This window comes from Dipodomys merriami, unplaced genomic scaffold, assembly GCF_024711535.1.
Source record: "Dipodomys merriami isolate MVZ:Mamm:240054 unplaced genomic scaffold, mDipMer1.0.p SCAF_31, whole genome shotgun sequence".
NCBI classification, from domain to species: Eukaryota; Metazoa; Chordata; class Mammalia; order Rodentia; family Heteromyidae; genus Dipodomys; species Dipodomys merriami.
In genome coordinates this window covers 12,263,094-12,275,136 of record NW_027204604.1, presented here as the reverse complement: position 1 = coordinate 12,275,136, position 12,043 = coordinate 12,263,094, and the positions used below count along the sequence as shown (strand labels likewise).

At 55.7% G+C, this 12,043-nt stretch overlaps 1 protein-coding gene across 1 annotated transcript; it reads right to left on the bottom strand.

The window, feature by feature from the left end:
* Positions 1–540: 540 nt before the first annotated feature.
* Positions 541–11,568, bottom strand: Fmod (fibromodulin). Its single transcript, XM_070041777.1, has 3 exons — positions 11,376–11,568; positions 7,782–8,776; positions 541–2,240 (listed from the first exon to the last, which is right to left on the bottom strand). Exons 2-3 carry the CDS (start codon positions 8,767–8,769, stop codon positions 2,089–2,091), a joined length of 1,140 nt encoding a protein of 379 aa, XP_069897878.1. The 5' UTR covers positions 8,770–8,776; positions 11,376–11,568; the 3' UTR covers positions 541–2,088.
* Between the last annotated feature and the right edge of the window lie 475 nt (positions 11,569–12,043).

Sequence of the window (12,043 nt, the reverse complement as noted above, 5' to 3'; positions counted from 1 at the left end):
CCCTGCATTAAGAAGGAATTAATTGTGACACTCATGAAACACTAGGTTTGGGATTAGTACTGGGTCAGTGGTAGTTGTCATTTCCCTGACAGAAGATAGCAGATTATCCTGAAAGTGCGAGCCCAGTCTGTCCTGGCTTCCATGGCATCTGCTAAGCACCTAGCCCATCTGGCTGGAGGAAAGAACCCAGGGGCAGCCATACTGCTGCTCTTCCAACTGGGCTTGGCTGTCGTGGGCTGCCTTCAGTTCCACACTGCCGCCACAAGAGGGCAGCAGTGGTTAAGACACAATATCCAGGGCCAGAATTACTGGAAGGACAAGAGAGAATGGTGGAAGGAAGAGGAAAAAACGTTAGAATGTCTGCAGAGAAAAAGCCAGTCGGCTCATCAACAGACAGACTTTCTGTTTACCAACTTGAGCTTTTATACATGAAGTTCGTAGTGACATCTTCCCAAACAGAATAGAAAGCTTGCCCAGCCCGAGCTGGGGGTGTGTGCACACGGTCCCTGCCTGCGGCCAATAACTCCACTCCTAACCATGCACTCGTAAAATAACTTTATTGGTCAGGTTAGCCACCATGCATGCCTTTCCTGTAATGAGAATCCTTTATAATAAGGGACATGATGGTGTCCACATGCAGATGCTTTCTGAAGAGCAGGTGTTGCCCTGGGCCTCAGAGCTCCCGGTTGAAATGAGCTGGTTTGGCTTTTGTAGATTTCAGGGTCTGGAGTCAAGAAGAAAGTCTAGGATCCCCCTCTCCCTTTCCCTCCTCTCCTTCCTCCCTTTCTGGGGAAGCTGCTGACGAGCAGACACTGGATAGGAGCGTCCTGGTGTCGGGGTGGGCTGCACTGGGGTTGCATGTCCCCCGTGGGTCCTCACCCCTGGCTCCCCAAGATGACTGAACCCCATCATTGCCCAGAGGAACAGATGGGTTCAGCCCTAGCAATATTACATTTCAGATCTGAGGAGAAATAAGTGCTTTCCAGCCAAGCGAGGAAGGGAAGAGAGCATCTTGGTAATGAAGGTGTAGAAGCAGAGAGGGCTGCGGACTCTGGCCTTAGGAAAATCAGTTCACAGAGAGGAACTCCTGCCCCCCCCACCCCGCCCCGTTCTTTGGGCCCCGGGGGGCATGTTGGGAACTGGCTGGGGTCTGTCTCTCCTTTCAGCGTATCAGACCTTCCTGCTTAGATGAAAAGATCGTCTTTTCCCATGCTTTTGAAAACCACACGGCCTCCATCTTTGAGGCTGGACGTCTAAGCGGGGAAGCAGAGCCTGCGGGCAGGATGAAACACAGTCCACACAGTCCTGCAGTTCAGCTAATTGGCCCTGGGTTCTGAATCAATGACCACCAGTCTGGCCTCTCCTCCTTAGAAGTCAGACCTACCTTTCAAAGAACAGCCCAGCGGCTAAAATAGAACCTCATAAAGGGATCCTAGCCCAGGGTCGTGGCCCCTCCTGTATCATCAGCCTGTGACCAGTGACACCCCACTAGTGATGGGCTGATCTGGTGGCTTTCCATGGGGACTCTCCATGCCCGCTCAACTTCAGAGGAAAGGGGGGGGTCTCCTCACTGGCGGCTAGGCAGCCCTCATGCCTTGGGGTCTCCTGGCTGCTCAGGCAGGGACAGAAGAACTCTCTGAAGAGAAAGAGCAGGAGGAGGAGGAGGGGGCTGGGCCAGAGTATTTTGAGGAGTGATCAATGGGAGCACAGGGCTGCCGGGAGGGAGAGCCAGAGATTGCTTGAGAAGTACGGTTATGCGCTAGATGGCTCAAGCGACTCTTACACGGTTGTGCCTTGAATTCATCTGCGAGAACTCAACAGTCGTGAGATTTCTGGGGCTAGGGCTTCTTAGGATAATTCCATCTGCTCCCTTTCTTGTCGCTGGGGTACAGACAGCGTTTGCTGACACCCTCAGCCAGAAGCCTGTCCAGCCCCTGATCCCACCTAATTCCACCTACAGGGAAGAGGTCGAAGAGGAGCCCACGGATTGCTGTCCCAGGACTGTCCCAGACCTCCCAGCAAAAGCCAAACCAGCAAGCTGAATGCAGTGGGTGTGGTGGGGCTGCGGGTGGGGGCCGGGGCTGGGGCTCAGATCTCGATGAGGCTGGCCAGGCGCAGGCAGAGGGGGGCGTCCACCGGCATGGCGCTGCGCTGGATCTCATTGCCGTCCAGACGCAGCACCTGCAGCTTGGAGAAGTTCATCATGTCCACCACCGTGCAGAAGCTGCTGATGGAGAACTCTGGGGAGACAGGATTCCAGATCACAGACCGAACAGTGTGTGTGTGTGTGTGTGTGTGTGTGTGTGTGTGTGTGTGTGTGTGTGTGTGTGTGTGTGTGTGTGTGTGTGTGTGTGTGTGTGTGTCTGTCTGTCTGTCTGTCTGTCTGTCTGTCTGTGTATCTGTGTCCCAGGCTTGAGCTCAGGGTGCTGTCCTTCAGCCTTTTTTCCCCTTAAGGCTAAACCACTCTAGTTCTTGGAGCCACAGCGCCGTTTCTGGTTTTCTGGTGGTTAATGGCAGATCGGAGTCGCATGGACTTTCCTGCTTAGGCTGGCTTTCCAACATGATCTTCAGATCTCATCTCCTGAGGAGCTGGAAGTGCAGGCCCGAGCCCCTGTGCCCTGCCTGGCTGAGGTCGGGGGAGTTGATGTGTCTCAAGCTGGGACGTACCTGGCACAAAGTGGGCTCAGGGCTAGGGACAGGAGAGGGGCTGTGCCTGCGGCTTCTGCAGCTCAGCTGCTTCTTAGCTCACGGACTGGTGAATGTCCTTGAGTATCCGGCCAGAACTTGACTTGTGTTGTTTTGTTTTGTGTTTTTTTCTGTGTATGGGCAGCAGAGGGAGGTAGAGGCTCACCCGAGCTTTGAAGTGCTCGATTGCTTTTAGAGAGGGAGAGAGCTTTGCTGAATTGCTTTGAGAGGGAAGATGGGAAATGGAGGGGCTTAAATCCTAAATATCTCCTGCCACTTTGCAGACAGAAAAAGTGGCAGGAAATTAAAGACAGAAACCCTGGGCTGAGAGACAAGACAAGCTGTGTGTGCCAGAGCCGAGAGGAAGCTGCCAGTCTGTCTTGAGTACCTGTCAGAGCCATGAGCCAGGCTCTGAGGGGAAAGAAGGCTGGAAACCCAAGCTGCTTGCGTGTCCTACTGGTGTTCTGCCGCTTGAGCCACGCCTCCAGTCCTGCTTTTTGCCGGCTATTGTGGTGATGGAATCTTAACCACTTTTCTGTCTGGGTTGATTAGATGACAGGCTTAAGCCACCAACGCCTGGCTACATTTATCTTACATTTACCTTAGTTAAGACTCTTAGTTAAGTTATCCCCCCCCCCCCCCCCCACCTAACCTGCATAGCTAGAGTTCGGTCTACAGAGTCAGTGAGGGCTGGAGCCCAACAAGGTGCCAGCAACACAGTCCTGAACTCTTCAGCGTGGGGTGGGGCCGTGGGGTCTGGAGGGGCAGCTGTGAGGCAGGCCAGAGCCACAGCTGCGGCTGGCCTGTGCCCCCCAAGTGTCCTTTAGTCTGCAAAGGGCGGTGATCTATCTGGAGGTGGTGGGAGCTGGAAGAAGGTTCTGGTAGCCATGGAGGAGGGTGTGAGCATGAAAATGGAGGCGTAGAGGGCTCGGATAGGCCGAGGAAGAGTGTTTGATTGAAATCAGCAGTATCCAGTGAGTTGTTACATAGTCCAGGCTGGCCTTGAACTTGTGATCCTCCTGCCTGTGCCCCAGTGTGCTGGGAATCTAGGCGTGCTTCACTAAGCTTGGCCTGGCATTGCCAGATGTGTTCAGTCTCTGTGAAGAATGGACTAAAATATGACTGGGAGAGACTGAGGCAGATTAACCTACCCAGAAGGCCCAGATGCGATTCATGTGGATGGGTGGGTAGGTGGGGGGAGCGGGGTGGTGGTGGAGACCTGGAATTTGTGGATGTTTTTCCCAGGGGGGCAGATGCGGTGAGCAGGTTGGGGGCGGGGTGTAGTCAGGGGCGGGGTCTGTATCGTTCAAGTCAACAGCAGCTCTACAGAGGCTGAGCTGGAGCTGCAGACCCCAGACCGTCTGCTGAGGTTCTTCCCCCCGCCCCATTCCAGTGGTGGGCACATCAGCATGGTCTGCATTTGAGGAACTAGACACACAGCATCGATAGACCCACCACACTGGGCATTGGGACAGAGAGACACCCCTCCCTCCCCCAGTCTTCCCCATACCCAGGAATAGTGCAGGGCCAATATTTTCCAGCCCAGATGAAATACTGACATAAGTCTTTCCACATTCCTCCGGCAACTCGCCCAGCTGTCCTGGGGTCACTGCTTCTGAATGACTTTCCTGATGCTGCTGCCTGGCTGGTGCTAGGCTGGAAAAACTGAGGCAGACTCTGGAGGGAGAGGGAGGGGACGGAGCAGAGGGGGCTGACCAGTCCCCCTGGCAGGCCTGGAGCTACCTCAGAGCAGGTGTTTCCTGCCCCCTGGCTGCCGTGTAGAGGCTGCCCCTGGAGCGGAGAGGGAGCTGGGGCAGGGGCTGTGTCCTACAGGGGTCTGAGTCAGGGAAGTCTGGCTCTAGGGCCTTTGAAGCTGAAGATAGGAGTTCTGGGCTTGACACTATAGAGTCTGGGTGACCTGGAGAGATGGCTTCTCCTTCTCTGGCCTCAGTTTCCCCATCTTTCAAGGGGAGGGGGAGAACATTTTAAAAAACAATGAAATTGTCAACAAGAACTGTCAGACTGTCCTTCCTTCCTTCCTTCCTTCCTTCCTTCCTTCCTCCCCTCCCCTCCCCTCCCCTCCCCTCCTCTCCTCTCCTCTCTTTTCTTGCTACACTGAGGTTGGGATTCAGGGATTCATCTTGCTAGGCAAGCGCTCTCGCATTGGAGCCACATCTCCAGCCCAGATGTGTCTTCTTCAGAGTGGGAAGGAAGCTGTCAATGGTTACCATGTATTGTTTTTACAATGATGTGCCGGGACCCAGGAGCAAGCACTTGGCATAGATCAGTTTTTTGCTTTCAGGATGGGTAAGGCCTTGGAGTTGTTTTGCTAAAAGAGAAGATGGAGTGTGGGGTGGGGACAGGACAACCAGGGAAGGAATTAGACTTAAATTTTGGGAAGGGGAAGCACGGGAAACTTTCAGGTTGTCTGAATGGACAACTTTCTTGCAGGGGATGCTTCTTGAGGCAGTTCATTTTCTGACCGCTTGTGGGAGGGGCAGAGCACTTTGTGATTGACCTGCAGTGGTTCCACAGGAGGGCAGGAGTGACAATACGCTGTGACAAACTGTCTCTTACACCATGCCATCTTTCTCTGCTTCTGTAGTTAGACTTCAAAAGGCGAGGGACTCTCGTGTGTGTGTGTGTGTGTGTGCACGCGCGTGTGTGTGTGTGTGTGCGCGCGCGCGCGCACGTGTGTGCGTGCCGGTCCTGGGGCTTAAACTCAGAGCCTTAGCTTCTTTTGCTCAGAGATAGAACTCAACCTCCAGCCACAACTTCACTTCTGGCTTTTTGCTGGTTAAGTGAAGACAAGAGTCTCATGGACTTTTTTTGCCCAGGGTTGGCTTTGAACTGCAACCTTCAGATTTCAGTCTCCTGGTTAAGCCAAATGTGAGCCAACACACCCTGCACCAAGAGACTCTGGGGGTAGGGAAGCCGCTGTTTGATGTTTCTTTTTCAGGGTTAAACTGGTATGAAGTTCAGCCTTCCTTCCTTCCTTCCTTCCTTCCTTCCTTCCTTCCTTCCTTCCTTCCTTCTTTCCTTCCTTCCTTCTTTCCTTCCTTCCTTCCTTCCTTCCTTCCTTCCTTCCTTCCTTCCTTCCTTCCTTCCTTCCTTCCTTCCTTCCTTCCCTTTCTTTGTTTCTTTCACTGGGTCTTCAATTTAGGGCCACAAACTTTCTAGCCAGTTGCTTTTTTTTTTTTTCTTCAGCACTGGACTTAACTCAGAGCCTCACACTTGCTAGCCAGTTGCTTAGCAAGAGCTTTGAACTTGCTTTAGCACCTGAGCCAACACCCCCAGGAGGGGCAATTCAGAACAGGTGGCAGGTGTCTGGGAGGCCGGATGTAAAGTCATGGGGAAATGCAACGCTTTCCCAGCATGCAACATCTCTAAGGACCCTCAGCCTTATCCCAGGAACAAGAACACCTCAAAGAAAGAGAGGCTTTAAACTAAACTCAGTTTGGCATGTAATTGATAGCATCTTGACGCTCAGATGAAAGGGTCAGACAGCCAGCACCCACCTTGCTGCCCCGCCTCGGCCTCCATATTCCTCTTGGAGGCCGGCCTCTCTCTAGTTCCTTCCTAAAGGATTGATCTGTCCCTTGGGGTGGGGACAGGCCTCCTCTCTCCTGGTGTGCTTTCCAGTACCTTCCTTCTCAGCAGGCCGTACTTCAAAGCTCTCTGCGTGGTCATTAACAGTGCTCCCTCCTGGGAGAGCCAAGGACTTTGACCCAGAAATCAGGAGGTTAAATGCTGTGCTGGCTCAGAACTTCTAGCAGAGAGGAAAGCATGTGGGTGTGTGGGAGGGGTCATGTAAGCCTGGGGTGGAGGGCATCTAAGCAAGCTCTGAACACGGATTTAAGAGGAAGGCAGCGGGAACGCCGCACTTCCATCTGGGATGCACATGACCTCAGAGCTGCAGAGAGACAGCTGTTATGCAGCTGCAGACAGGCCCAGAGGAGAGCAGGTGAACTGTGCCCCCACCCACAGCCGGGCTGCCTGGAGGACCTCGGCCCGCACACCTGGGGCTCCTTGGACTCCAGGGAGAACTGGCCAGAGCCAGCTCTGAGAGCAGCACATATTTATACACCAGCTGTTAAGTTTAAACACACACACACACACACACACACACACACACACACACACACACACACACACACACACACACACACACACACACACACACACACACACACACACACACACACACACACACACACACACCCCAAAACAGGAAAGCAGGGCTGACCACAGCTCTTCCATGCTTCGCTCTTCTGGAAAGCCCTCTCCTGAGCCATCCCACTCCCTACCCAGTTCCTCAGCTGTGGATAAGGGAGGAGTGTGCACTTCCTGCAGCTCTTGTGCAAGTCTGTGGCTTAGGGTTCAGGGTGCTTGCCTGCTTTTTTTCTTTTCTTTTTTCTTTTCTTTTCTCTTTCCTTCCTTCCTCTCTCCCTCCTTCCCTTCCCTCCCCTTCCTTCTCTCCCTCCCTCCTTCCCTCCCTCCCTCCCTCCCTTCCTTCCTTCCTTCCCTCCTTCCTTCCTTCCCTTCTTTCCTTTCCTCCCTCCCTCACTCCCCCCCCCTCTTTCTTTCTTTCTTTCTTTCGCCACGGGGCTTGCAAGAACTCTGGGTCTGGGCGCTGTCCCTGAGCTCTTCAGCTCAAGGCTAGCACTCTACTACTTCAGCCATGGCGCCACTTCCAGCTTTTTCTGTGTATGTGGTACTGAGGAATCCAATCCAGGGCTTCATGCATGCTAAGCAAACACTCTACCCAAAAAGCTACATTCCCAGCTTTCTTTCTTCCTTTCTCTCTTTCTTTCTCTTGGTGGTACTGGGAATTGAACCCAGGACCTCTCGCTCGCTAGCCAAGCATTCTACCACTTGAGCTACTCCCCTCTCCAGCCCTTTTCTTTGTATTTTTGCCTTTTTAAGGTCTTACTATCTTTGCCGGGGCTGACCTCAAGCTCCTGATGGTCCTACCCAAGTGGCTGGTATGACAGGCGTGTGCCACCACGCCCACCTTCAGGTCGCTTCATTTATACCCTTCCTTCTGCCGTGTCTATATCCACTCCCTCCACCCCCCTGCCCTGCCAAGGCCTCACCGTTAATCCTGTTGCCTTGGAGGTACAGGTTCTCCAGGTTGGTGTTGACCGGGGGGATCTTCTGGAGCTGGTTGTAGGACAGGTCAAGCTCCAGGAGACTGCTGGAGTTGAAGGTGTTGGTGGCCAGGCCGCTGTTGGTGAGACTGTTGTGGGACAGCCGCACGTACAGCAGCTTGGGCGACCCCCGGAAATAGCTGTCGGGCATGGTGTAGACGTTGTTGTGCTCCAGGTACAGCTGCTCCAGGGCGGAGGGCAGCCCGTCGGGCACCCTGCGGAGGTGATTGTAGCTGAGGTCCAGCAGGATGAGGGAGCGGAGGCCCCGCATGGAGCTGCCCACCTCCTGGATCTCGTTGTGCTGCAGGTACAAGGCGGTGAGGTTCTCCAGCCCCTCCAGGGCGTTGTTGGGGACCCTGGAGATCTGGTTGTGGTCGAGGTGGAGCTCCCGCAGGGAGCGGGGCAGGGGCCCGGGCATGCGGGTCAGGTTGTTGTGGTCCAGGTACAGCCGCTCCAGCTGCCTCAGCTTGGAGAAGACCCTCCGGCCCACCTTGTCGCTGGTGATCTGGTTCCCGTGCAGGGCGACCCACAGCAGGCCCGTGGCGTTGTCGAAGACGCCCTCCTGGATGGCGGCAATCTGGTTGTTCTGGAAGTAGACGTACTTCATGCGGGAGGGCACGAAGGGCAGGTACTTGAGGTTGCGGTTGTCGCAGTACATGGCCGTGGGGAAGTTGGGGGGGCAGTCGCACTCGTGGGGGCAGTCGCGGGGCTCCGGGGGGGACGGGGAGCCGTAGAAGTAGGCCGGGCCCCCCTCGTCCACTCCGTAGGGGTAGGGGTAGGGCTCGGCGGGCTCGTAGGGGTAGGGGTCGTAGGGGTCATCGTAGGCCGACTGCTGGTTGCGGAGGTACTGGAACCACCAGTGCGAGTCCTCCTCGTACTGCGCCTGGCACAGGCAGCAGAGCCCCGCCAGCAGCAGGAGGCCGGCCCGCTGCATCGTCGGCCTGCGGGGCGGAGAGAGGGCAGAGAGGGGCCTGAGCAGCCGAAGGAGGGCGCCAGGCCGGGCACATGGCACTGCCCGGGTCAGGTCCCCAGAGCTGGAGTTCTGCTCCCTTCCTAGTGCTCCTTTTCCAGTGCTCCCCTCACCTGGTACTGGTTATCTGGGACCAGTGAACTGCATTTGTCCCCGGCCAGGCAGAGAGGAGAGGGACGGGGAGGGAGGCCCCGGGAAGGCAGGTTCTGAGGGACCACGAGTGCCCCTGAAACGGCGGAGCCGCGACCGCGTGTGTGTGCATCTGTGTGTGCACGCGTGCGGGGTGTGTGATGCTTAGAAGTGGTAGGGTTTTCTTCACACTCCTAATCCAGCTAGGACACCTAGGGACATAATCTTTCTAAGAGTCGGAGGGACAGGCTGTCTGGCTCGCTCCGTGTCTCTGGGGGACCTCCAGGAGCGGCTTGGGCGGTGAAGGGGGAGATCTGAGCTGCTTGTGGGAGATCCCTTGGTCTCATGGGTCACGGGGCCGCTGGCCGAGTGGGCAGGGAGGGGTGGGGTCCGTCTGCAAGGCCCCAGGCCACCCTTCAGTGCTGAGTGAGAAAACTCTCAGCTTCGCACGTCCTGGCTGCTCAGGTCTTCCTAGAACAGTTACAAATCCTCTCCAGCCGGGGGCGTGGCGGTGGGCATGACACCTGTCCTCTGGATGTGTCTGGGTCACTCCCTGCCCCCCAGATGCCACTGATACTGGGGAGGAGCCACGTGACAGACAATGAATGAGCCAGGGGACTGGGCTGGAACAGACTGGAGGAGACAGTGGGAGAAGAGGGCTGGCCTGGGGGGGGGGCGGGGGGAGCATGGGGTCTGGGATCCTCGGTGAGGGAAGCTGGTGCTATGGCAGAAGGAGGACCCGGGATGGAACATTAGGCCTGAATACCCGACTGTGGTGCTGGATTACCCACTGTGCACTGCGCATCCCCCGTGGGCAGAGAAAACTTAGAACCAATCTTGGCCTGCAAGTCCCAAGTAGCCCTTGCTCTGCCATTGGGCCTTGCTGGCTTTCTCCTGTGGACAGGAGACAGTGAGGAGCATAAAAGCCAGCATGGCTAGGTGCTGGTTGGTGGCTCACGCCTGTAATTCTAGCTACTTAGGAGGCTGAGATCTGAGGATCGTGGTTCAAAGCCAGCCTGGGAAAGAAGAGTCCATGAGACTCTTATTGGCAATAAATACTTTGAGAAAGCCAAAGTGGCGCTGTGGTTCAAATGGCAGAGCACTAGCCTTGAGCACAAAGAGGCTCAGGGACAGCGCCTAGGCTCTGAGTTCAAGTCCCAGGACCAGCAGAAAAAAAAAAAAAAGCCAACATGGGATCTAATGCAAGCTGAGCATGACCCTGACTGAGATAGCTCCTCCAAGTCCTTACCAGCCACCGTCCCCCAGGCCTCCCAGACCTCCGCTTCCTGAGAGCAGTTCCCTTAGGCCCATGCCATCCCACCAGCCCCTGGGCTCCGGAGGAGAAGAAGCCCAGGCTCATCCTTGGGCAGCTTCCGACCTCAAACAAAGAGCCACAGTATTTCTGAGAAGCAGACCCAACTGCCCACTGCCTGGGCACTCTGGCGGGTCTCTGGCTCTAGCCAGGAAGAGAAGATGGAAGGCACGGCCTCCTGCCAAGAGCACATTTTTCCATGCTGCTGCAGGACCAAGGTGGCTGTCTGGAGGGCTGGCACAGTGAACCTCTGTCTCCATTTCTTTTTCTTCTCCTTCTTCTTCCTGACTGGGCACCTTGGCAGAAGAAAGCCACCTTCCTCTGGAAGCTCCAGCTTTCCAGGGTTGTGTGCCCAGCTACTGTGGCTTCTCGTAGAGCCACGGCTGCTGGAAGGGCTTGGTGGGGAGCCAGTGCTGTCCCCGCCGCACCCTGTCTCCTTGGCAATGCTGCTTCAGGACCGAAACGGGCAGACGCGCCTGCACCCAGGGCCCGTACAGTGTGGCTGTCACTCGCCAGCCTCGGGAGCTGACCCAGGAGCTCCATGCTCTTCCTCTTCCCAAAGCCAAGGAGCTCAGGATGGAAGCCATCCCCCCCCACCCCCAATCCATAGCTCCCAGGATGTGGCCAATTTGTAATTCTTATTTTTATTCTCTTTCTTTCACCCAAGTACACACACACAACACACACACACACACCAACACACACACACACACACACACACACACACACACACACTACCCCTATACAAAACTTGCTCCTTCCGGCTACACTTGGGTACCGTGACCCCTCTTTATGAGACATTGCAGGCTGAATCTGAGGCTAACTTCCAGCATGCAGATGAGATTCATGAGTAGCTAGGGGGAAATTCTGGTGGACATCTGGTGGACATGCTTACAAACTGGAGGGTCCCAACACCCACAGAAGAGCTGCAAGGAGAGAGGCCCCGTGCGGGACCCGTCTCCCTCTTCCCTTTGCTCCTCTCCACCATCCCTGGGATGATGGTCCAGGTGGTGAAGAATCATTTCTCCCTGCTAGACCCCCCCACCCCGTTATTTCCTTTATTTCTTCAGTGCAGTTACAAAAAGACAAGACCCCCGCCCCCCGCCCCAACTCAAATGACTGAACTTACCTCGGCTTGGAGTTTTCAAAGAGTGACCACGTCCCTCGGTCTGGCCTCCTGGGGCTGGAGGAAGAACAGAACGTGTGTGTGTGAGAGAGAGAGAGAGAGGAAGGGAGAGGTGCTGAACTGAGAGTGTGCGGGTCTGTGCCAGGCCAGGGCCCGCCCCCAAATTCCTAATCAAGTGTGGTGAAGAGAGGGGCTGAGGAGCGGATTCCGGCTTTTTGTAGGGGCGGAGCTCACACTCAACTGCCGCAAAAAAGCCTTGCTGCTGGCCGCCTGTGTCAAAACCACCTCTTTCCACTCACTTATCTTCCCCTAAGCATTGGCAGCTGGGCCTCTCTCTGCTGAAGACGTTAGTGGCGCCCCGAAGCTGTTTGTACAGTGTCTTGTGAAGCCCCTGGGTTTCGCATTAAGCCCACAAGGCAAATGTGGGAGAGGGAGGGAGGGCCGGGGTTTGGAAGAGCCCTCTTAACTCTTTCAGCAGCTTAGGTTCCCTCAGAGAGCCTCGACTTGCCCTTCCGGTCTCAGGTGCCCCCTAGGGGCAGGTGTGAGACTAGAGCAGAGGGCGACTGAGCAGCAGCAGGCGCAGACTCCCATCTGCCTGGACCACTGAGACTTCCCTGGGCCCCTGGGCCCCCACCATTGTGATCAGTGGGATCTCACATTGGTTGTTCACT